The sequence below is a fragment of the Protomyctophum bolini genome (assembly GCF_963924005.1).
Source record: "Protomyctophum bolini genome assembly, chromosome: 18".
NCBI lineage: Eukaryota > Metazoa > Chordata > Actinopteri > Myctophiformes > Myctophidae > Protomyctophum > Protomyctophum bolini.
Window position 1 is genome coordinate 25,131,754 of NC_137879.1, and position 25,430 is coordinate 25,157,183.

At 42.9% G+C, this 25,430-nt stretch overlaps 1 protein-coding gene across 1 annotated transcript; it reads left to right on the plus strand.

Annotated features, from left to right (window-relative positions):
- The first annotated feature begins 268 nt into the window (after positions 1-268).
- On the plus strand, positions 269-25,430 carry usp22 (ubiquitin specific peptidase 22). Its single transcript, XM_080789892.1, has 13 exons — positions 269-707; positions 6,678-6,810; positions 14,196-14,309; positions 14,424-14,525; positions 16,073-16,239; positions 16,801-16,948; positions 18,355-18,457; positions 20,001-20,159; positions 21,688-21,814; positions 22,223-22,314; positions 22,682-22,744; positions 23,044-23,193; positions 23,416-25,430. Exons 1-13 carry the CDS (start codon positions 585-587, stop codon positions 23,456-23,458), a joined length of 1,524 nt encoding a protein of 507 aa, XP_080646018.1. The 5' UTR covers positions 269-584; the 3' UTR covers positions 23,459-25,430.

Genomic DNA, 25,430 nt, shown 5'->3' on the forward strand with positions numbered 1-25,430 from the left:
ACAGTGAAGTAGATGTGAATGTTATGAAGCTATCTTATTCCAGCCTATCAACTTCATCCGACGGGCGGATATTGTGTGCAGTGACTACAGGCCAATCCCGATGCAGCTCCCACAATGTATGGGCGGGACTAAAAGCAACTAAAGAAAGATTACTGTACGTCAATCAAATGCAACGCTCGATTGTCATTGGCTAAGTGTTGTCCAATGAGGCGGGACTTTGGAACTCGCCGTGTAAGCTACTGTTGAAATTCCAATGCTAAACATTTGAGCTAATTGCTAACCCGTGTATTTGAGAGGAATATTGTGGATGCAGCACGAGTGTGGATTTTACATGCAAATGAAATGAGTGCATCCGTGGGGCGGGATTACGCACAGAATCGCCTTGATGTTTGCTGCTGCGTGCCTCTGCTACTGTAACCAGGACATGTCGAACTCAACCACATAAGAACAATCATTAGGTTCTGTTATTGAACCAGACCGGACTGGCTGAGTCTCTCATGGGGTCTGGAGTCTCTGGACTGGCGCACAACGCTTCTGCCTGAAGGAACGGTTGTGATCCCAATGCTGTGTGTCAGTCTGCCATCATGGGTCCCGCAGGTTGCCCGCATGTGAACGCCTTCAAAGTGGACAACAACTGGAAGCAGAACCTCCGGCTCATCTATCAGTGTTTCGTTTGGAGCGGCTCAGCCGAGACGAGAAAACGCAAGGTAAAATGAAAACAAAACGTGATCATCATTTCACGCACGGCTCGGAGTCGGAGGGGCGGGGAGGGTGGTGGTGGTGGGGGGGGGTTGCATCACTTCAAATAGATGCAGCGAAAGACTGCACGCGCCCCGCGTGCGTGTGTGTTTGTTGACAATGACGCCTCCCATAATAACATCCGACATTACATCATATTCATCAATCATCATACCGGTCTAATTTGCAACTGAATCAAAATGTACTTCATATATTACAGTAACATTGTCCGTGTTAACTTGCTGGTCAATCACAAATCAGTAACTTTTATGTCGTATCCGGGTTTTGAACCCGTGTCTGCGCACTAGAGACCATTCTGCCTCAGGGGAGATAATGCACTTGTCGCTTATGAGCTCATGGCATTACTATACTACCTGCCAACCAGTGGTTGTCCGACCCACTCAATGAAGAGTCAGAGTAGGGAGACTAACCTGGAATCCAGACTGACTTAGATAATTGATTCACATTTATTTACACTTTACAGTATGTAGTTATGTACAAAAGCAATGTTCACAGCTAAAACGTCAAAAAGTTAACACAAAAAGCTAAAAGCTTATTTTCATTAATTGTGGTCCCATTGACTCACTGACTTTTTCCACTCCATGGAACAATCCAAAAGATGGGTCTGGGGTCATGGCTAATATAAGTGAGACCATCTCTGCAGATGTGCTTGTTATTGCAACATATTCTACCTAGCCCTAGAACGGCTCTTGTTAAATGATCACAGGCATTCTAGGTCTATATTCTACCATACAGATGAGTAAGGGGGGAAATGTTCAAGTTTGACTTGAGTTATTCTTGACACAATCTATCAAGCTATCAAATTCCTTCAGTTGTGTAATATAGTTTAGCTATGAACAATGCCAATTTAAATAAATAACACTAATACAAAATGTGTGTGCATGCCGTATATATTCAAGGTTAAATACTAGTGTACATCACCAGAATAATCTCTAACCAATCTGTACATCATTGTGATTTCAATAGGTGAAGACCCAATAATTTTAAGCTAATTGGCTTGATAGTAACATAGTAAAAACATTTTCAGCAAAATGGCTCCTCCGGTGTCAAGGGTCCTTGAGCAAGACAAGACACTGAACCAATGGAGTATTAATATATCACACTGAACCGCTTGCTCCTGATGAGCAGGTTGATGTCTACTAGGGCGGTGCAACAGTTAATTGAAATAATCATAAAAATATTGCTAATGCCATAAAATAATCAATTTAGGTGGAGATTATTTAGATCAATTATTCCCTTTTTTAAATACAGTAGCATAACTGTACTGTATAAAAAAATAGTACAGAAAATATCAGATCTACAAGCGCTGCCATTTGTGCATGATATTGTTGTGTAAGTGATTAATCGATTCATTGAAAAAATATATACATTTTATAATCTTTATCTTCTCGATCGATAATAATGATAATTATCAGCTGAGGCAATACACGAACTGGTTGGAAACTCCCCCCTGTCAGGTGAAATGAAGCGGCTTGGACTTGAAGGAAGCATGAGGTCAGTCCGTTGCTCTCCCCAGGTTGCCAGAGGGGATGTAGTGCCCAGGATTACACTAGTAGACATTAGACAATTGACACTGGGTGAAAAAAGGATTATTTTACAGTGATGCACGCACAGGAATGTGGCTATGTGTGAACTTATGTACATGTTCAGGAGGAGATGCATTGTCCTACACACTGCAGACACTGCTGTCTATCTAAATGAAGAAAACGGACCAAGAAGGCTACAGTATGCTGTCCAACAATAAACACAACAGCAGTCCTTCACTCACCCTGCGCCAACGCTGACGTGTGGCGTCAGCAAAACCACATTAAAGTTGTCTGTGAGAGCGGCCACACCACGGATCATAAACCCTGCGATGCTGGCTGGAAACAGAAGGTTGCTCGTTGCTAGATGAATTTCCAGAGCTGAGCTCAGTGTCCACCTGGCACCACCAGCTGTTTAAAATAAGAGGCAGTCTGACTTCAGTCTGTATTGCCACACCACATCATCATGGAACATGCACCATCTGCAAAATGGCATTGGGCCCTGGATATTGTGTGTGTGTGTGTGTGTGTGGTTGGTTATTCAAGTGGGTACTGTAGTTATAGCCTATAGGTCTATAGTCTCTAAACTATGTGTACTATCCTTCATATCTTGCATAATGGTTGATGGCAGATAGGCTCTTGTGTACAGTGCAAGTGCATAGCTGCATGTACATGTGTGGTTCATGGGGGGTTGCTCGATTATGACTAAATCAATCATTTTGGGCAATATTAAGATAAATATTTACTTAACAGAATTACTCAATCGACTTTAAAAACATCCCAATTTTATTGTCATTATTACAGTGGAATTTCTTCAACGTTTATTCTTCGGTTTCTCTGACCTTTATTGTTTGGTCAGTATTAGCATTTGCTTTGTATTTCAGATGATCAAACAAATTGCTCGTCTTACCTTGTAATATTTAAACCTTGGCCACATTTGGAGTCACATATGTCGAGCTGTCACATATGTCATGATGGACAGCTCGAATGACTGTCACTCACAGGCTGGCAAGTTGGCAACATGAAGTCTGAGATCCACATTGAACTAAAGCTAGAGATCCACAATGGAGCCATGCCTTTCCCATGTGGATCACAATGATTAAATTGTATTCCGCCTACAGTCCCTCTCTATCCTTCTTTCCATCTCTGGTTATTTTATCCTGGAACCATGGCTTCTTTGGGGAGTCAGGATAAATGGAGTGCAACTGGATGGACATGAGTGTTGGGAGTCGGTTATATGGATGCAGGGATGGATGCATGGATGGAGAGAGAACACAGACGGTCGTCGGCTTAATGTAATGCTGTTTGGGTCATTAGCAGCATTTTCTGCTGATACTTTGCCAGTACTGTAAAAAAGAAATCCTGCTGTGCTTGATTTTGTTGAAATTGTATCAGAGTTACTCCAAAACCGGTGCACAGTGTGCACTGTTTTGTGACATTTTCCTTCTGTGTCATCAGCCTGCATAAAATGGATACCAAAATGAGCTAAACCCCTAAATGTGTAGAATACAGAGACAAACTCTGAAGAATATGTGATGTGATAACAAACAAATGGAGGTGCGGTAGACCTAGTTTAGCTAAACATTGTGTGTAGGAGAGGATGTTTTGTTCATGAAATAATTAAAATGTATCATGAAAATAATAATAAAATGAAAACGCTTGGCTCCAATGATAAAGTGCTTTTGTTCCACTAGAACAATAATTGACTTTTCGAGCTACTTATCCTTAGTAGCAAGCACACCATAGATTGTTGCTACATCGCATCCTGTGGCTGTGTATTGGCGTATGCACAGGATATTTTTAGTTGAAATGCTTGTTTTGAGTCATTGGATCTAGGGCTGGGTGCAATAACCGCAATATCGCGGTAAAAGAAAAAATGGTGTGATATTAAATTAAAGTTTATCATAATAAACACGGAATCAGTGAGGCTCAGTCTAATCATGTCATCAATAATGTACTGTAACACGAGCACAAACCAAATGGTTGGAACCTTTTCATTTATCATATGTTTGGCTGGTTAACTTGGAATTTGTTTAATACGTTGATAAGAACATAAGATAATAGGAATAAAAGGATTATTATCCATGATGAGGGCCGAGGGACGTTATTGAATGGTCGGGTTTGACCTGACCGACCTTTCTTTGGAGCGAGAATGCGTGCCGATGCGATTCCAAATAAAAATTACAGTGTTTGAAATCATTCCAACCCGATAGACCTACCTAACCTCTAAATGTTTTGTCAGTCAAAAGATAAAAACAGTTCTGTCCGTCGTCCTCTGTCTGTAAACATTTCCTCGAGCGAGTGTTGTTGTGTCAGTCAATGGGATCGCAGGAAAAAGACGCTCAACTTGATCTGAAATGATGTCCAAAAATAATCTTCCTCTTTTTAACAGCGGGAGATGTATGTCCGAGCCATGTCAATCTTTCCTTAATAAAACTGTAGTCTAGTTTTATCCGTTACCAAACTGTGTTGGCCATGCACCCCTGTTACCTCCTGACCCCCCCATCACCTTCTTGTTATTTGGCCCCAAAATATTTGTATGTATATAATCAGTTAATCACACAATCAAAGACTGAATCATTTGCAGCTGGTGTTAATTACCTTGTGCTGCGCAAGGGTATTCACTATAGTGCTGTTACACACTTGTGGATAGTTCAGTTGTCCTCTTTGAGTTGAAACGGAGGAGGAATTAACTAATAACCGCGGTAACAAAAATCCCATACCGCCCCAGCTCTAGTTGGATCTCCATTTTACATATTTCAATTTGAGTGGGAACCGCGGTAACAAAAATCCCATACCGCCCCAGCTCTAGTTGGATCTCCATTTTACATATTTCAATTTGAGTGGGAACAATTTTAGTTCCAACAGTTGGTAGTACTCATATTATAGCTGCATATATTTTTGATTCCCCCAATCAAGTCTAATAATTGACTTGTGAGCCCAATATCAAGCATTTAGCAATGTAAAGAGCAACTGTAGTTAACACACCAGTCGATGCTAAGCAGGACATATTTAACAATATATATGAACATAGTTACTAACCTTTTGTAATAGCGGTGGAGATATAGAGGCCATAGGGATTATGCAGACATTATTGCCCAGTAAATGTAAATAGCGTTGTGAAATGTTCTACACATGTTCTGCTTGCAGCTATATTTATTATTATTATTACTATTATTATTTGAGAGAGAGAAAGAGTTTGTGGCTTTTTTCCATAGATTTAGTTGCTTGTTTCTTGTGAAATCTGGCAACGCTGATGTAGACAACACACCTAAACGGATCATAAGAAAGTGCGTGGAGAAGATTGGATTGCATAGTGAAGGATTTTCATAATTCATGGATGGTATGGCTGCATGGAAAGGGATGTGTGACTGGAATAAAAATTAGTCTTCTCTGTTTCATGTGTCTTTATGTTCTAGGCTACAGAGCTACAGAGACGATTTGAACTAATAATAGTCGCGTTATCCTTTTGTTCATTTAGTAGGCTAGTGAAATTGTTGCACAAGGGACATTTCTAAATGCTTGACTTTTCATTACAACCTATTGATAGATTCACTTCTCCTGCTGCTACAGTAGCTCATGGTCATGCCTCTATCAGCTGCATTCCACACTTCTGCTTGTCTGCGTGTGACTGATTTACTGGACCAGTCACGTACAACTATTGATTCTATTGGTTACTTTTATGATAAATTGAATAATCAAATAATAACCCCTTTTAATTTTTTATAATTTAGACTTGTTAAAAACATTAAAATTCAATTGTTTATAATGGACTTGTCACTTAACTAATTATTGACTTGAAAAGACTTGATTAATCTGATTAATAGCTTAAGGCTGTTTCATACTACGCTGTACAACAGTGTAGCACAAGCATAGCAGCACACCACATCACAACATGATGTGAGCTTGTACATCTGCTGTTTAGGAATATAGGGATGCCAGGTAAGGTCCATTGTTGCAACCAAACTGGACTCTACACAGTGACAGTCCATTATGCTACTCGATTAATCAAACCTTTCAGCCACAATTGCATTCCTCCATTTACCAGTGCTTCTCAAAGTGGGGGTAGAGGTGTTTAGGGGCTGTTGAGAAAGTTCCAGGGGGTCCCCAGTGCCCACCCAGAAAAATGGTTTAACTTAAGGAACTTTTCACAGACTAGAAGTTAGCCCAATGAGGAGATCAATCTGGGGGTGAAACTATCCCAGCCCCAATCCAGTTACATTTACATACCCATTTCTTTAAATTGATTGTTCTTGGCTAGGCCTACTAGTTCCTGTTGTCTTTCCCATTTCAAGGGAGACTATGTTAATCTGATGCTTTTCCCCCTGTTAAAGTTGCCGTGTGTGTGTGTGTGTGTGTGTGTGTGTGTGTGTGTGTGTGTCTCTCTCTCTCCAGGCTAAGTCATGTATCTGTCACATGTGCGGGGCTCACCTTAGTCGTCTGCACTCGTGTCTCCACTGCGTCTTCTTTGGCTGCTTCAACAAGAAACACATCCACGAGCATGCCAAGAGCAAACGCCACAACCTGGGTAACATACACACACACGCACACACACACACACCCTCTACAGGAGTAGAGTTCTCAGAGAGCAGGTGTGTGTTGGTGCTGCAACTCCATTATGTGTGTGTGCTTTAAAGACGGGGTGCAATGGCCTTTTTCATCTTGAATGAGATTTCAAACGGAGTAGTGCTGTAATCAAAACCAGGTGTGTTTGGAGGAACGTGCAGCAATTGGAATAAATGAAATCAAGATAATAATCAAGATTCATTTTATTCAAGCGGGCCTCAACACGTCATCACGCAGCACATTTCTGTTCTTTTGAAGTAAAAAATGCACACGAGCGGAAAGTTTCCCATTGTTTTGGCATAGATTGTTAGGTATGCCCCTAAGATGACCACGAATATGCTCTAAAACCAAACATCAAAAGAGATGTAATGAATACCCTCTGCAGGTTCTTCATCAGTAATTTCTTCTCTTCCAAAACAAAGGCAGCTGAAAAGCTAATTATACAGGAGAGATTTTTAATGAAGAGCCAGTCTCTGACACTTATAGCACAGAGTTGTGTGTGTGTGTGTGTGTGTGTGTGTGAGGGACTGAGGGAGGTTGGATCACAGTAGGAGTTACATGTGCATGCCTCCATCATGCATGTACGCTTTGCTCTTTTATATTTTAACACTATAGAAAATGACTACACAAAATCAAGTACAAGCAGTAATCCAGTTTAATCTGAGAATGAATAGTGTCATTTTGAGTATCCAACATCTATCGCGATGAATGATTCAGTACAATGGCATTTCTAGCCATGGTGAGACTACATGTGGTTATCAGGTGCTGTTGAACAGATTAGATGAGAGTGGTAACCCACCGTAACATCAGATAAGTCAATGGATCAAATGGACAGGCGTAGCCTCTGGCCTCTCTGCATGGACATCACAGTGGTTTTCAACCCTTTTCCTGCCAAGGCCTGTTATTTATTCGGCATTTGAGCCACGGACCACCATTTGATGATATTTAGCCTCTCGTACCCAAACTAATTGCACCATTTTTCACAATTCCATGCTGTGTTGATAGGAGAGAAAACAGGCGAACGGGAAAACAATAATTTAACTCTTGAGAGTGTAAAACCAAATGGACCCTTACAGGTCTATTTTGTTTAATTTTACACACTCAAGAGTTGAAGAGCTAATAAGGGTCCATTTGGTTACTAACTCCATCAGTTAGCTGGGGTCCGGGACAACCTGGAATCCCCTCAAAGACCACTGGTGGTCCTCGGACCACTGGTTGAAAACCACTGCTCCATCAGGAGTTCTCAAAGAACGCTCCCTTTCCAAGGCATAGAGTGGCGTATTCAAAGTAGCGCTGGGAACCAACGCCGGCTCCCTAGCGCTGGTTCACCAACTCACTCGTTCACGTGTCTGGCCCCAGCCGCAATACGCTGCAGGACCTATGATCAGCCAGCATGTCCATTGCACTTCAGTTCTCCGTCTCAGTTCTGGAGGCTTAAAGGTACTTTCAGAGGGCATCGATTAATGCAGACATTGTCGCCTGAATTAACGACAAGTCTGCTCCAGGTCTTCTCAAGCGTAAAATAAAATCACACCTGTGTGAACTGAGTGGTGCAATCCCCCCCCCCCCCCACCTCTCTCTCTCTCATTAGTAGGCAGCAGGCACAGCACTATCCCTCTCTCTGTTTCTGGTGCCCCCTACTGGTACTAATAAGTCATATACTCGTGCTCAGAGAAACATACGGACATTGCTGGTTGTAGGAGTGGTTGCACCACTCAAAAAGCTCAACAGAATCCAGGTCTAGTCAGTCGCGGGCGTGTGCATGAAACGAGCACGCAAGCGACAATTTAACGGGACCATTGAAAGGTCTCATTGAAATTAATTACTAAGTGCGTTAATCGCTGCTCATCTGAGGACCTTAAAGGTGTGGTCAGCCCGCAGCTGATGGAGGAAAGGAAAGCGGACTTTGTGCTCAATTGGTAGGCCTACTTGCCTGACCGGGCAGGTCTAGACAGGTTTCACTTGCTCACAGCAGTTTTAATTATTATTTTTACCCCGGGCATTCGGCCATCCTAAATGTCAGACGCTAGTTGGTACCTTGGGTGGTTTCCTTTGCTGTTGGTGTGTGAATGTCAGGTTGAATCCAATGTAAAAGCTTATATCACTTTACTTTTATGCAAACCACATACACTTTTATCACTGTCACACTAGTGTCAGTTGTGTCATTTAATTTAGCTGCTAATCTCATTAAACTCATAACTGCACACCAGGGTACACACACACACTATGCACACAGCATGTCTGAACTCACACACACACACACACACACACACACACACACACACACACACACACACACACACACAGAGTATCACTGGAGAACCAAGCGTGATTGAACCCGATTTTATTCCCCATAATAAAAAATGGGACTGGATATTCTCAGAAAGGAGATCCGACACTTGAAAAGTAAGTACATTGGGAAACTGCACAGTTCTAAATAATAATAATATAATATCATTTTGACTATGGTGAGTCTGATGTATGTTATTGTAAATCTGTGACATACGTTTATTTAATGATCAATAAAGATTTGCTGGTGGAAGAAGTATACAGCTTCACTCCACTAGTTACTAGTAGATGCACATCTTTATATCTGCACTGCGTCAGGAAACCACCAAATGTCATCAGCACTCCGCACTTGGAAGCAAGAGTTCCTCTTTCAGTGTGTCAGTTGAGAGGATGTAACGATGGTGGACACAGTGGCAAGAAAACAAAAATACATCTGGGATTGTCTTTTCCCCTTTGGCAAGAATTGAAAGGGAGGATGATGAAAGTAAAAGCCATTGTTTCAATTGTTGCAAATTTGTGTTTATACAAGCGACCCAGCGGGAGATATTAAACTTGTGGTCTTCAGGCTCAGCTAGTCTCCTGTAGTACAGTCACCCCCATTGACCTCTACCCCTCATGGGGAAACATGATCCCAGACATGCCCCTGATGTAAACACCTGAATCCCCCGGGGTTTCCTGCAGGGAAACCAAACATCTTTAATTCAGACAAAGGGGAATCCTTCCGTTTACCAAGAACTATTATACTTCTGGGCTTTAGGCAGTATAGGCACGGCTTCTCTGACACTTGCACTGGAGAGAAAAATTGTGTTTAAAGCGGTGTGACACTTATGTTTGCTCTGGAGAGTGAAGTTGTATACTTCTTCTACAAGCTAATCTTTATTGATCATTAAATAAACGTATGTCACAGATTCACAATGACATACATCACTGTACCATAATCAAAAGGATATTATTATTGCGACTGCAGGTCGCAGTTTTAAGTGACGATCTCCTTGCTGAGAATATTCAGTCCCATTTTTTTATTATTATGGAGAACCGGATTCAGAATGCAACAGAATTGGATTTTAAACGGTGGAATTCAGCAGAACGGCACTTCCGGGGAAATTAGTAGTGGAAGAATATAACTTTGCTCCAGAACCCAAGCTCTAAGAACCATTTCAATCACACTGTGTGTGTGTGTGTGTGTGTGTGTGTGTGTGTGTGTGTGTGTGTGTGTGTGTGTGTGTGTGTGTGTGTGTGTGTGTGTGTGTGTGTGTGTGTGTGTGTGTGTGTGTGTGTGTGTGTGTGTGTGTGTGTGTGTGTGTGTGTGTGTGTGTGTGTGTGTGCACGTGCACGTGCGTGCGTGCGTGCGTGCGTGCGTGAGATGAGCGCATGCGAAAAAAGGAACGATCTCAACAGACAAGTGTAGGCATAATTAAGTCATCTTTAGGACCTCAGTGGAATTGGCCTACATCAGACTCCACCCTCCCTTGTCTACCCTAAAACAATGTTTTATCTCCGGCCTCAGCAGGTGGAGTCTTCACTTCCTCTCTAGCTCTCTCATGTTTTCTTCTTTAATGTGCTGTTGGTGTCTCTTGCTGGTTGTTTTCATCTATATTAACCAAGCCTCCAGAACGGCTGTCCAACTGTGAAGCCACGCTATCCTACTGGCCAAAACTGGGACTGCAGCATGTTCATGGAGGTGGACGGACATTCAGTGACTTCAGTGTGTCAACCCTGACCTCAAACTTTAGACCGCTCTCAACTTCTGCTCGTACTTCCGGCAGTCTTCCGGGTGCTTCAAAACGCCACTGAGCAACTTCCATTGAAATTAATAGCGGGGGCTGTCGCTCCTCAGGCCTCACTCTATCCTTTATAACTCTATGATATTAGCTCAAAACGCCGCACTGCGACGCATTTTGAGCTTGTAGATCTGCTATTTTTGATACGACAGTATATGCAATGTGTCCCTCTGGAGTGAGTGTGGAACTATAGTGGTCCTCTCCATCTTCAAAGTTGCCCACCCCTGATTTAACAGACAGGAAGCCAGTGTAATTATCTGAGAACTGGAATGATATGGTCCACTTGCTTGGAGTCGAGCAGCAGCGCTCTGAATCAACCTGCAGCTGTCTGAGCGATTTTGTTATGGAGACTTGTAAAGAAACCATTGCTGTAGTCGAGGCTACTGAAGATAAATGCTTGCATGTACACGTTTGCTGAAGCATAAGTTCTTAATCCTTGATATATTCTTAATGTGATAGTAGGCTGACTTTGTAAGATGTTGAAATCCAGGTCAGATTCCATGACTACACCAAGAATTCTGGCTTAGGTTTAGGTTTTTAATATCACCGATTGTTGACCTTTAGTTGACCTTTAGCCTCCCAAAAAAACGTTTGTTTTGTCTCCGACAGTTTTTGCACATCCAATGGTTGATTTGGTTAGTGCAATGAGTGCCTGTAATGGACCATATTCCCCTGTGGTATAGTTACGTAAACGTGTGTGTTGCCTGCATAATTATGTTAAGTTATTTAGCTGTTTCTCATAATGTGAGCCAGTGGGAGCAGAAGAGGCCCCGGAATGGAGCCTATAGTATAGTGGTATGGTATGTCATATAATTTCTGCCTGCTTAGTGCTTAAACGTGTAATTACCTTAATACGGTAGACACAAAGTAGTCCCTGTCCTTTGCGTAGTATTTAAACCAGTTTAGTGTGCCAGAAAGTCCCCCACTCCATGTACAGTCGATTGGCCTATAGTAATGTGGCAGTTGACCATGTTGAATGCAGCACTGAGATACAGCAATATTAAGACCAAAATTCTGCCACTTGTCTGTGTTTAAGTGGATGTCATGTCATAATGAGGTAGTTGAAGTCACATCTGACACACTCCCTCGCTGCTGTCTCCCACCGCTCTGAGAAGCAGGGCCCTGAAGGCCGGTGGCAGGAGTTCAAATATAGTAATATAGTAATATTGTTGCTGCTTCAACATGGAGATACAATATTTCTGCCCGACAGCAATGGATTATGAGCTTATGTCTGTCATGACGATGCTGTAGCGTGCAGGGATCGTGTGCAGGTTGAGCTCAAAGCCATAATTTGTGCTTTGCCATATGACTTAGTCACTAATAAATTAATTGTAAGCCAGATATTATAGCTGTGGCATACTGTGCCTTTATGAGCACACATACACACACGCACGCCCGCCCAAGTATACGTCCATGTAGGCATTTACATTCGCACTCGACACACACACACACACACACACACACACACACACACACACACACACACACACACACACACACACACACAGTGTTTGCTCAAACTTGTGTCTTGGATAGTTTTCTTTATTAGTTAGTTTTGTATTGGTCACTTAACTTTGTTAGATTCTCTGTTTCTCCTTTACGGGTGTTATGTGTCTGTCAGTGTTATTATTGTCCTGTATTTGTTGTTACTGACTTTGTACTGGTTAAATAAAGGTCCATTAAATAAACTATTATATCAATTCTGTGATGTAGTCTATGATTGTGGATGTTGTATAATCGTGTGGAAAAATTGGGAATATTGTAGAATTATTTTAACATAATACATAATACAAAATATTTTCAGATGGGAGTCTGGCTGTGACCAATAGCATATCAGTTTGGGGGTCCCTGTCATGATGAAATAGTTTAAGAACCACTCCACTGCTGTAGTAGTATGTAATATCCTCAATGGGTTGTTGTTGCTGTGGTTATTAACCCTTTATTAATGGTGAGGGGACCAAATACGATGTTTGAACTACGTAATTGTAAAAGGTGAAAAAGCCTCTTATTCTCTCCTTTCCTTGCTTCACCTTTCGTCCTCTCTCTCTTCTCCTTCCCAATCAGCCTTTCTCTTTCTGCACTTCTCTCTAGTCTCCTATCCGCTCCTCTCACTTCCTCCTCACCTCTCCTCCTTGCCAGCCCCGCTGGCCTCTCCTCTTCTCTCTCCTCTCCACACACCTGCACAGGATGACAGAGTCAGGCTGTCATGGCAACAGCAAACACTTAGCCGCAGGACGCAATGAAAGACAGGAGGAGGTGGAGAGATGGGATGAGAGGGAGAGTCTGAGAGAAACGGAATGTATATGGACGGAGGAGAGGAAGGAGGGAATCAGAAGAATGGAGGCAGTTAAATCCCACTAGAAAATTGACGATATATAAGTACACACACACACACACACACACACACACACACACACACACACACACATGCATTGGTTAATGGTTACAGGCAAGCCTGGTGCATCCGTCTTCACAGTTTCTGTTTACTGTTTCTGTTTTTTCAGCAGTGGAGGTGATCCACCTTATCCCTTCATCTGTGTGTAATGTGAGCGAGGATATGATCCTTCACATGCCCACCTATCTCACCTGTTAACTCTCTTAACCGCTCTCTCACTCACACACACACACACACACACACACACACACACACACACACACACACACACACACATTTAGGCACACGTCTGTCTGAATGTTGAGAAGCGTTACCTAGGCTTTCTCTGTCTCTCTGTTAGCCATGGGGGTTAACAGATATTGTGCATGTGAGCTCATAAATCCAGCATCCGGCTGGAATAAAAGCGGCAGCATGACATGCTTGGAATAGAGCAGTGGTTCCCAAACTTTTCAGGTGGAGACTTAAGAGACAGACGTTAGCCGGGACATAAAGTAGTGAAATTAGAAGATCTAGATTGGCTATTTTCATTACTTACTGAAAAAAACCAAAAAAAACATTGAATTGGTGTTTAATTCATGAAAATGTAGCTTTGTTCTGTTCTGATCACTATCTGTCTAGCCTCGGAAACCCAGACGTTTTTATTTCCAGGGATAATCTATCTATCTGTCTATCTTTCTCTCCCTTAAGCAATTTCTTTCTCTCTTGCAACACCAGCTGTGATTTACTGTTGCCAGTATGACCATATGTGATCAAGACAAATTAGACATTTATAGCACATCTATTTCACACTGAATAAAGTAATTTGGAATTTTACTCCCCCACTTCTCTCTCTCTCTCTCTCTCTCTCTCTCTCTCTCTCTCTCTCTCTCTCTCTCTCTCTAGCCATAGACTTGTTGTATGGGGGGATATACTGCTTTGTGTGCCAAGACTACATTTACGACAAAGACATGGAACAGATTGCCAAAGAGGAGCAGAGGAAATCCTGGAAAATGCAAGGTACTGGAGAACATGCACACTGTGCAACACAATTGAAGTAGCAGTAGGCATAGCACAGACTGTGCAGTAGGCATAACACCGTTTCTGTGTTACAATCGTGTGTGTGTGTGTCAGGTGTAGGTGAGAAGTATGCATCGTGGGAGCCCACTAAGAAAGAGTTAGAGCTATTGAGACACAACCCCAAGAGGCGGAGAATCACCTCCAACTGTACTATAGGTAACCAAATAAAATGTTATTACCATTACATTTTTCTATTCATCTTTCTGTCTGCATGCGTAGGATGGTTTAGTACGGGGGGATAATGCTGTTGTGCATGGCTCAGCATCCTCACACTAACATATTTTTAGTACAACAGGACAACTTGGATTTAGTCATGTGACTATTTCCCCGTCTCAAATGGTGCTGGAGAAAGAGAGTGAACAATGGCTGGGGAGCGTTCAGGAAGAGTGAGGGAGAAATGAGCATGGGTGTGCGGAAGGAGGGGGGGACAGAGAGAGACCGATTAGGTGTTTAGCATCCAGTAGTAGCTTACATCTATCTTGTTTACCATCTCTGAGCTGTCAGGAAGACAGATGGAGGGAGGGTGAGAGAGAAAGGGAAGGGAGATGAGTGAGAGAACAGGGATAAGTGATGGCGAAGAGAGGGAGAAAAGCGATGGAAGGGTGGGAGGGAGAGAGAGATGCAAAGGAGTTTAGAGATAGTGTGAGGAGGCAGTTAGTAGGCAGTTGTAGAGACCGAGAGAGTAGAGGGAGAGAGAGTAAAGGAAGAGAGAGAACTAGAAAAGGTGATCCTCTGAGCACAGGTCTTCGCCAGGGAAGACCTGGGAAGAACTTATTGTGAGCCAGCAATGTTTCATGGCAAACAGACCGCTGTGTTCATGATTTGAGGCATTTTGTACAAAACGGGCCAATCCTGCAGACTTTGGAAGCCAATCTTAGCCAATCAGTATGGCCACAGCGGAGAATCTGGTAATTAGATGTTCAGAGAGGACAGAGCAAGGAACAGTGATATAACTCAAGGCGAAGTCTATGACGATTTTTCCTCTATCCTAATTCTATCCTTTCTGTCCCTCTCCGCCCAGTCAGAAACCGTCCTAGGTTAATAGACATACTGGCAATATGGAAGCATTTCAATGGTATGGAAAATGGAGATTGGTTGTTTTTAGTGAAAGCACCGCATACTAGTCTCACCCCTTTTCTCCCTCCATCCTTTTATTTCTCATACACACTTAATTAGTCATTTCAATTACTATTTACACTTCAGGCATTTAGAAGATGCACTTATCCAGTGTGATTTTCAAAGTGTAAAATAAACGGAATATACAGAGTAATCATGATCTCTAGTCAGTAAACAACAAACTAAATAGTCACATAAGCAAATGGCGAGATAACTATGTAGTGCCTCGAAGACGCTTGGATACCAGGTAAACAAGTTAAAACCAGTTAAACCCGGCATTCGTCTAAACTACATGCTATCATTCTAAATCACGTTTAACATTTGTGGTAGAGAAAAAACAAATATAAAGAAACATAACATGAACAAGTAACCAAGATATAAGTAGCATCAAAATGGGATACAACTAGATTATCCTTTTAGCATAACCTTTGACTGTACTACACTACATGTACTTTTAACAAACTTGAAGAGGTGCGTCTTCAGACCTTGCGGAGAATTGGTAGTACATGTGTCTGCACTGTGCAGTGGATGTCTTTGTATCTCTGGTACGCCGTGACAATAAATACCATTGTGTCTCTCTTGCACAGGTCTGCGTGGGCTGATAAACCTGGGCAACACGTGTTTCATGAACTGCATCGTTCAGGCACTAACACACACACCCCTGCTCAGGGACTTCTTCCTTTCTGACAGACATAAGTGTGAGATGCAGAGCAACTCCTGTCTGGTGTGTGAGATGTCACAGCTCTTCCAAGAGGTGCGTGTGTTGTTGGGGGATTGACTTGGAAAAGTATAAAATATATAAACGTGTCTGTTGTTAATCTATAGTTAATAATGAAATAATCATGCCCATAGATATATATAAGAAAGGCTAGATGGCTCACCCATGCTGCTGGCCAATTTAGACCGACGTCGCCACGTGGCGGCCATCTTACTGGGGTGCAACATCACATTGTGTCTATGGGGATTGTACTTTTTAAATAAAGATAACTTGCTAAATTTTCAAACTGTTTAGTTTGTCCGCATACTTACCGGTATATGCTTTTATATGACATTCATATAAAAAATTACATTAAGTAGATAAGCTTTTTTAAAATGTTTGTTTGAGTTGCCTTTTACTATTTTGATCGACACGTTGTGAGCTTGTAGATTGGCAATTTTAACTATTCAAACTGTTTGAAACGGTTTTGGACATGATGAGGTTTCCACCCGACAGCAACTCCGAGGTGGTGATCTCGTTATATGGACGATGGGGTACTTCTTTGCAGCCGTGTGTATAATCTGCACTCTCTCTCTGTCTCTCCATGTGTGTGTCCAGTTTTACTCGGGCCTTCGTTCTCCCCACATTCCCTTCCGTCTGTTACACCTGGTGTGGACTCATGCCAGACACCTGGCTGGCTACGAACAGCAAGATGCTCACGAGTTCCTCATTGCAGCCCTGGACGTCCTGCACAGACACTGCAAAGGTCTCCCACACGCACACAGACATACTAGACACACTGCCTGTAGGCTTCGTCAGGTGCTTTGCATGCAAAGCACCTGACGAATGGGGAGTGATCTCCACTTGGAAGTAGGGCTGTCACGATTATGACATTTTACTTGATGATTAATTGTCGCTCAAATAATTGCGGTTTAATTGTATTTCTGTTGAACATTGGGAACATATAAATAAAAATTGCATTTCTGTTTGGGTTTTAGGCTTCGTAAACAAAAGTTGCACAGGGCAGATATGACAAATGGACTTAAATAATTCAATAACTTTATACATACCAACATGAATAATGGAAAAGGCAGATCTATTGTGTATTTCCACTATTTTTGAGTGGTGCAACCACTCCTACAACCAGCAATGTCCGTGTACGTACCTGTGTACCTGTGTAGGTAGGTACCTGTGTGTGCACATGAGCCCGAGTATGTTACTGATTTATACCAGTAGGGGGCGCCAGAAACAGAGGGAGGGGTAGTGCTGTGTCTCTAATGAGAGAGAGAGAGAGAGAGAGAGGGGGGGGGGGATTGCACCACTCAGTTCACACGTGTGTGATTTTTTTTTAAATTGCGATTATCTTAAATTATTGCGATTAGGCAATTATGATATTTTGTAACAGGCCTACCAGGAGGGAGAAGACCCTTGCATTGTCCAGGGTGTCATAGGGACAGGACAGGGTGTCTGGACAGGGTGTCTTAGGGACAGGGTGTCATAGGGACAGGACAGGGTGTCTTAGGGACAGGACAGGGTGTCTTAGGGACAGGACAGGACAGACACACGTGTGCTAGCTGATGTAAGTGTGCAGGAAGGGGTGTAATGCTGATCGTATCCCGCAGGAAGGGGGGGGGCTGCCATGCCCTTGGTCGCCTTGTAGGTCATCACCGCTGTTTTGAAGTGGATGATGCAACATATATGCCAACAGAGCATGGCGAATCGAACTTGGAATTGAGATGGGCAGATCCAATAGAGGGAGGGAGGAATGGAGACAAAGGGAGACGGGGAAATTAATAAAGAAGCATTATGCGGAAGACACTGTTGAGGATAGAGGCGGAGATGGGGTCGCTCTGTAGTGATGAATGAAAGAGAGGAGAGGACAGTAATTGACAGAACTGTTTGAGAAGTGCCGCTTGCATTGATTATCTCTCTGCTTCTCTCTCTGATACTGCAGTTGAGGGGGCAGAGAGAACGGTGATGATATTGGAGGGAGGGGCTGTTACGCAGTACTGCTTGTGTGTCTTCAAAGGCATAGAAACATGAGTAAAACCCCTGGACAGTGATGACCGTTGATGTCGTGATTTAGTGTGTGTGTGTGTGTGTGTGTGTGTGTGTGTGTGTGTGTGTGTGTGTGGGCGTGCATGTGTGCGTGCGTGCGTGCATGCGATACAGACGACAATGGGAAGAAAGCCAACAACCCAAATCACTGTAACTGCATCATCGACCAAATCTTCACTGGAGGGCTGCAGTCAGACGTCACCTGTCAAGTCTGCCAGTAAGTGTGTGTGTGTGTGTGTTGGTTTGTTATCTTATCTCCTCCAAACAGCAGCTGAGAAATACCATGTAGTTGACAGAAGCAGAGTTGCTATATGTCTCCCACTATCCTCAAACGATCAATTCTGTCCTGAAATGACTCATACTCTCCTCCTCTCCGTCCTGCAGTCAGGCACGAAAACCAAATGCTGACAATCCACACAAACACACACACAGTCACACACACACACACACACACACACACACACACACACACACACACACACACACACACACACACACACACACACACGTCACACACACACACACACACACACACACACACACACTATCCAGTTGCCTCATCCACTGCAGCAACATGAGGTCTCAGAACAGAGGACATCTAAAGCTGAACTCTAGTTCCACCTGGTGGTCAGTTTGCATACTGCATGTTTCTTCTTTCTTTCCGTTTTGGAGACAATCGAATGTGGTTCAACCAGCAATATTTGAAGGTCAGCAAATTAACAACATTGGGAAATGTGGCACACATTACTTTGGTTGCAACCTCAGAGCTTCATTGTGTTTTTCACCTCTGTGATATTGTGTCTGTTATATGTTGTGGAAGTGCTGATGTGCTCTTTCCTTTTATCACTCAAATACATTTATTAATTCATAATAGGAATGCAGGCTAAATAATAACAATAATCATCATCATCATCAGTATGATTGCAATAGAGGGGCAGGCCCTCATTTTCGATGTAGCCATTGGTAACAGTACTCAACAGGTAGAGTCACGAAGGTGAGGACGCAAATTGTGATTGGCCGGAATGACATGATGTATGTATGATGATCGGCGATCGCCCCTCACATCACACAGGTGTGATTATTCTTTTTAAATAAAACTGTTACAATCTTGGAAAAATAAATAAATAATAATAATATTATAAACTGCAATTTCACACATTTATATCATACATTTGTATTTATTCTTCTCCGCTGCTACTGTCATCATCTACTCAGCATCATAGCGACAACATACCACAGTGCTATATGTCTCCGTTAGTCCAGCTCTCTGCCAGTACTTCCACTATGCTGTTCTCCTGCACACAACGCACACTGAATCACAGAGATGGTATACATACTTTAAGTATAAATGTAAAATTATGCAGTATATGTTCTCAAAATGTCTACAAAATCTTTTGAAAAATAGCAGAGCTACAGGCTCACAATCTGTCGAGCTTGTAGATCGGCTATTTTCAAATGGCTGAAATGTACGTTTTGTAGTAATAATCAAAATCTACAATGTAACTAAAGTTTTCAAATAATTGTAGTGGAGTAAAAGTACAATATTTGTCTCTGAGATGTAGTGGAGTTGGAGTAGAGGTAAAAGTATAGAAATTAGAAAACTACTACTACTACTACTTGTACTTTAGTTTAGTTTTGGCATTGCGACACACATTGCGACTTCCCCTCACGTAAACTCTCTCTCACTCTCTCACATCTCTTTCTCACATCTTCTCTTGCCCTCTCTCTCTCTCTCTCTCTCTGTGTCTCTCTGTGACCAGCGGTGTGTCAACAACCATCGACCCGTTCTGGGACATCAGCCTGGACTTGCCGGGTTCTTCCACGCCCTTCTGGCCCCTCAGCCCGGGAGGAGACGGCTCAGCCCTTAACGGAGAGACTCACACCAGCGGGTCCACCACGCTCACCGACTGCCTCCGCAGGTACCGGCACTGGACATCAATCACAGATACCCCAGCCTAGATTGGGAGAGAATCTCAGGCTTAATTATATCATATTTGTGTGAGTGGTTCAAAGATCCAATCTTAAGCCCCCTGTCCTGAGAATGTTGGAACGTGTTTGATATTTATCTGTATCGGTATTGTCCGAGTGGAACGGCACAGTGCGAGTCGCTTGCAACCGAGAGAAAGAGCGTCTACTCCACAAGCAGACAGATGTGTGTCGGAGCACCAGTCAAAACAACTCGTTGTGCATTGGCTTGTAGATATGTGGGAAGAACACTATCCATAACGTGTCTTCTCAGACATAATCCAACCATTTGTCATTCTCGTCACATAAAGGGGCACTGTTCACATCTGCTGATCGCGTGTGATGAAATGACGCGAGGTGCAGCATCGTGGCAACCCCGAGAATATGAATAGAATCATGACCTGTAATCTGTGAAGCCTCATTGTTTAAAATGTGAGTTTGCATGTTCTCCCCGTGTCACCTAGGGTAGGTACCCTCACAAAAAACATGCAGTAATCCTGGTCACTAAACTGCCTCCCTCTGGCCAGCCGGGGCGCCTGATGGAGGGGAAAGGAACTGGTTGGAATAACGTGTTACTTCCACGTGCTACGTCCAACCAGGGAAACTCCCCCCTGTCGGGTGTAAAGGAGCAACTTGGACACTCAGGCATGAAGGAAGCATGAGTTCAAGTCCGTTGCTCTCCCCTTGTCCCCCATATATGGGGACTAGGTTGGTGGAGGGTGTGTAGAGCCCACGATCACATTAGATGATTGACACAGGGGTGAAAAATGGGTTACAAAATCGTGGGATAAAAACATATATATATAAAAATAAAAATAAAGCTGATGAGAGAATCTTATCATCTAGTGTGCATTTGTGTGACTACCAGATTTAAAAATCCCATCCGCCACTTTTATACTTGCCATTTGATGGATGAGGATTTCAATTTCCATCTTCAGTGGTGCACAATGGCAGCTTCAATGTTTTGGGTTTACAGAGATTTAAAACCATCCTGGGTTCAAATTGAACTCCTGTCCTCTTTCTTTGGTTTCCTTGCTATACTCTGCTCCAGTTAAATGTTTTTGTCATAAATGCTATTTACATTTGGTTTGAAGTGAATTCATTCCTAGGTGACACCTCTGAGCTGTCCAGTTTTTCACCAATTTGGGGAAATTAATATTTGTTTGTCCAGTCAAAGTCTAATAACTTATATTTGTACTATTACTAATATACTTATATTTTTATATGAGTTAGTCAGTCGCACACATATATGTAGCTTTGTGAGACTCATGTATTATCACATCACCCTTGTGACCCTGCATAAATTATATAATTTTCTAAACCAGAATATTCAATAATTTCCATACAAAATCAAATGTAGTGTAGCCATCTCTCTGTAGTCACAACACCTGTGCATGCATTGCACACACACACACACACACACACACACACACACACACAACCATTCCAATTTCCAACCAACCATTCCTGTGTTCTCTGCAGGTTTACCAGACCTGAGCACTTAGGCAGCAGTGCTAAGATCAAGTGTAGTGGTTGCCATAGTTACCAGGAGTCCACCAAACAACTGACCATGAAGAAACTCCCCATCGTCGCTTGCTTTCATCTCAAGGTAGTGTGTGTGTGTGTGTGTGTGTGTGTGTGTGTGTGTGTGTGTGTGTGTGTGTGTGTGTGTGTGTGTGTGTGTGTGTGTGTGTGTGTGTGTGTGTGTGTGTGTGTGTGTGTGTGTGTGTGTGTGTGTGTGTGTGTGTGTGTGTGTGTGTGTGTCAAAAATGCATTGACCAGACCCTTTGGATTTATTTCATCTAATAATCAATGATTATTGATTAATAACAACTTTGCTGACATCTCCTTCTTACACCTCTCTCTCTATCCTTCTCTCACTCCCTTGATTTCTCTCTGTCTTCATCTCTATTTTCCTTCCCTGCCATCTCTCCCCTTCTTTCTTTTCATCTTTGTCCCTCCCCTATCTCTCTATTGCCTCTCTCTATCTCTATCTCTCTGCCTCTCGGTTTTTTAGAGGTTTGAACACTCAGCCAAGCTACGCAGAAAGATCACCACCTATGTGTCTTTCCCCTTAGAGCTGGACATGACCCCCTTCATGGCCTCCAGGTCTGTCTGTCTGTTTGTCTACAATGTAGTCATTCAGCAGCGCTCTTAATCCAGAGTGATTTACATTAAGCAAGAACAAAAGCATGGCAATACATCACATACATAAAAAGTTGTTATGAAACTTACGTAAACTAAGAACGTAACATATATACCAACTATGAAGTGCTATGACTACATAAAATGCAATTCTAGTGCCGTCTACGTAACATGCTATAAGTCTGTAAAAATGCTATCTAAGTCTACATAAAGTGCTATCTAAGGGGCTAGGGCAAGTGCTACGGGCCACTTGTCTCAGCTATATATCCAGTGTATATACTGTACACGTATGAATGTGTGTTTTTGTATTCTATGTGCTTCGGTGTTTCAGTAAAGAGGGCAGGATGAATGGGCAGTATCAACAAACCTCAGAGCCCTTCAACAACGACAACAAGTAAGACAACACTCTTATATGGTTTCTTTACGGCGCTAGAGGAAGTCTCAGGCAGCGTTTGATTTCTTTGCTCACTTAAACCCTCTATACGTTGTCCGGAGTCGCCTGCCCTCCCAAATCTCTTGAGTGTTGGCTGAAAAGAAAATCCGATCTACAAGCTCATAACACATCGCAGTGATGTGAGCTTGTAGATCTTCCACCTCCCTTCTCTCTTTGTCTCTTGCCTTTCCTTCTTTCCTTTCCTTTCTTCTACCCCTTCCTCTCTCTCATCCTTCCCTCCTGTTCCCTGACTCTTGCAGGTACAGTCTGTTTGCAGTGGTCAACCACCAGGGGACACTGGAGAGCGGACACTACACCACCTTCATCCGCCAGCACAAGGACCAGTGGTTCAAATGTGACGACGCCATCATCACCAAGGCTAGCATCAAGGACGTACTGGACAGTGAAGGGTGAGACAACGTGTGTGTGTGTGTGTGTGTGTGTGTGTGTGTGTGTGTGTGTGTGTGTGTGTGTGTGTGTGTGTGTGTGTGTGTGTGTGTGTGTGTGTGTGTGTGTGTGTGTGTGTGTGCGTGTGCGTGCGCGTGCGCGTGCCCCCCCCGACCCAACAAAGGATACAATTAGTCAGTGTTTTAAAAAAGTGTCCCATCTGGTATTTTTTGTCTCTCCACTAGGTACCTTTTGTTCTACCACAAACAGTTCCTGGAGTATGAATAAATCCCCTTTGTCTGCTCACTGGATCCACAACGGTGGTGGAGGAGAGAAGAGAGGATGGGGAGGGGATGATCAAAGACGGAGAGAGAGAAGCAGACAGTGCTGGCACCAATCGAAGACGGGAGAGATGATGGCGGGAAACAAAAGTGAGCGCGTAGGGGAAACACTCAACAAAGATGGGAACCATGATGATGGCGTGAAGTGAGGATGGGGCGGGAGACACTCCAGAAAGAGGGTGGATGTGATAAAGGTATGAGACGAAGAGAGAAAGACATAGCATCTATAGTAGTCCAGTCCAGACTATAGGCGGATCCACCACCTTCCAGGACCAGTGACTTTCCGATTCTCGGCTACAGTCGCTATATATATAATGTATATAGCCACTGGTTGTGTGTGTGTGTGTGTGTGTGTGTGTGTGTGTGTGTATATATACCGTAATTTCCGGACTATAAGCCGCACCTTTTTACCCATGATTTGAACCCTGCGGCTTATACAACGGTGCGGCTTATCTATGGATTTTTACAGCTAACGCAGAGCCATCTAAGGCTCTGAGCTAACGAAACGGCCACTAGGGGGCCACCTGCAGCTTATAGTCCGGTGCGGCTTGTATACGTACATATTTGGGATTTTCCCTAAATTTGGCTGGTGCGGCTTATATTCAGGTGCGCCTTATAGTCCGGAAATTACGGTATATATATATATATATACTGTATATACAGTGAGTGTATATATCTGGGAGGTCCGTTGTCCTAGCTTGTGCATTTCTATGTATATTCCCTCTGAATGCAAAAATGGTAATGATCATTTATAACTTTATTTGGAATCTTCATTCCTCAGATACTGTAGGTCTGTAGGACATGAGCAACGGTCTTTCTTTTTTCTCTCTCTCTCCAGAAGTTCTTCTGAACTTAAAGGGTTCTGTTAGGATTATTTCCTATCTCTCTCTCTATCTCTCTCTCGATTCATCCATACAATAAAAGGGTGGCAAAAAAAGGGGGAAAAAAAGAAAAGCATAGCAAGTATATTTTTCTACATAATCCAAACATTTGTTTACGGTTTTGCACCCTCAACCCATCCCCCCTTGAAGCTTGCCTGTGTCATTATGCAGTCACTTTTTTACACAAGGAAAACAAAAATGGTGGTGAACATTTCCACAAGCCTGCTGTTGTGAAATCTGTTTGGTTTTTGTTTGTTCATGGCACGCTTGTGGGTCTGATTGTCTGAAATGTTTTGTTTTGTTCTTTATTTTACCATGATGACATTATATTGCCATATTTGTGCATAGTTCTGGATATGTTGTTGTGAGCAGTGTTTCAGACTTAAACGGTGAAATTGTGAAAACAAGACGAAGGGGGACAGTACTGGTGTGTGTGTGTGCGTGTGTGTGTGTGTGTGTGTGTGTGTGTGTGTGTGCGGCGCGCGCCCTGTCTGTTCAATAGTCTCTCAGCTCACTCCCACAGTGCTTGCGGCATGTCGCTCAAATTGCGTGAGTTTGTGTGTGAACGTGTGTGTGCATGTGTGAGCAAAGAGAGCAAAAAAAACAACCACAACCCCAGTGTATGTGCATTGGTGTAAATGCGTGTATGTATTCCTGTGTGTTATGCACATGTGTCGTGCGTGTGCGCATGTTTCGTGTACTGAATCAGTACTTGCATTCGGCATGCTGTCAGAGCTGTTTCTTACAGTTTCCAGAGGAAATTTCTTTTTAGTTTTCAAATCCGCCACCCCCCCCCCTTTTTCCCCCCAGAAACGTTGACGAGTTGTATGTATGTACAGTTTGTATGTAAGTGAAAAAGAGTTCAAACTAATAGTGAAATGGTGGTTTGGTTCATGCATTATTGCTGGAGTACAGTACAGTTAGGCCACGTGGTCACCTCAACAGCGAACCTGTTTGAATCAAATCGATCAAAAACATTCAATGCACATACAATTGCTGCTGCAAAAAATAAAACTGGACACAATAATCTTGGTGAGA

Excerpts from the sequence above, each read along its gene's own strand:
- usp22 (XM_080789892.1), top strand. The coding sequence starts at position 585 with ATGGGTCCCGCAGGTTGCCCGCATGTGAACGCCTTCAAAGTGGACAAC. Across the intron at positions 20,160-21,687 it reads CTCACCGACTGCCTCCGCAG|GTTTACCAGACCTGAGCACT; the intron begins GTACCGGCACTG and ends TGTTCTCTGCAG. Across the intron at positions 23,194-23,415 it reads GACGTACTGGACAGTGAAGG|GTACCTTTTGTTCTACCACA; the intron begins GTGAGACAACGT and ends TCTCTCCACTAG.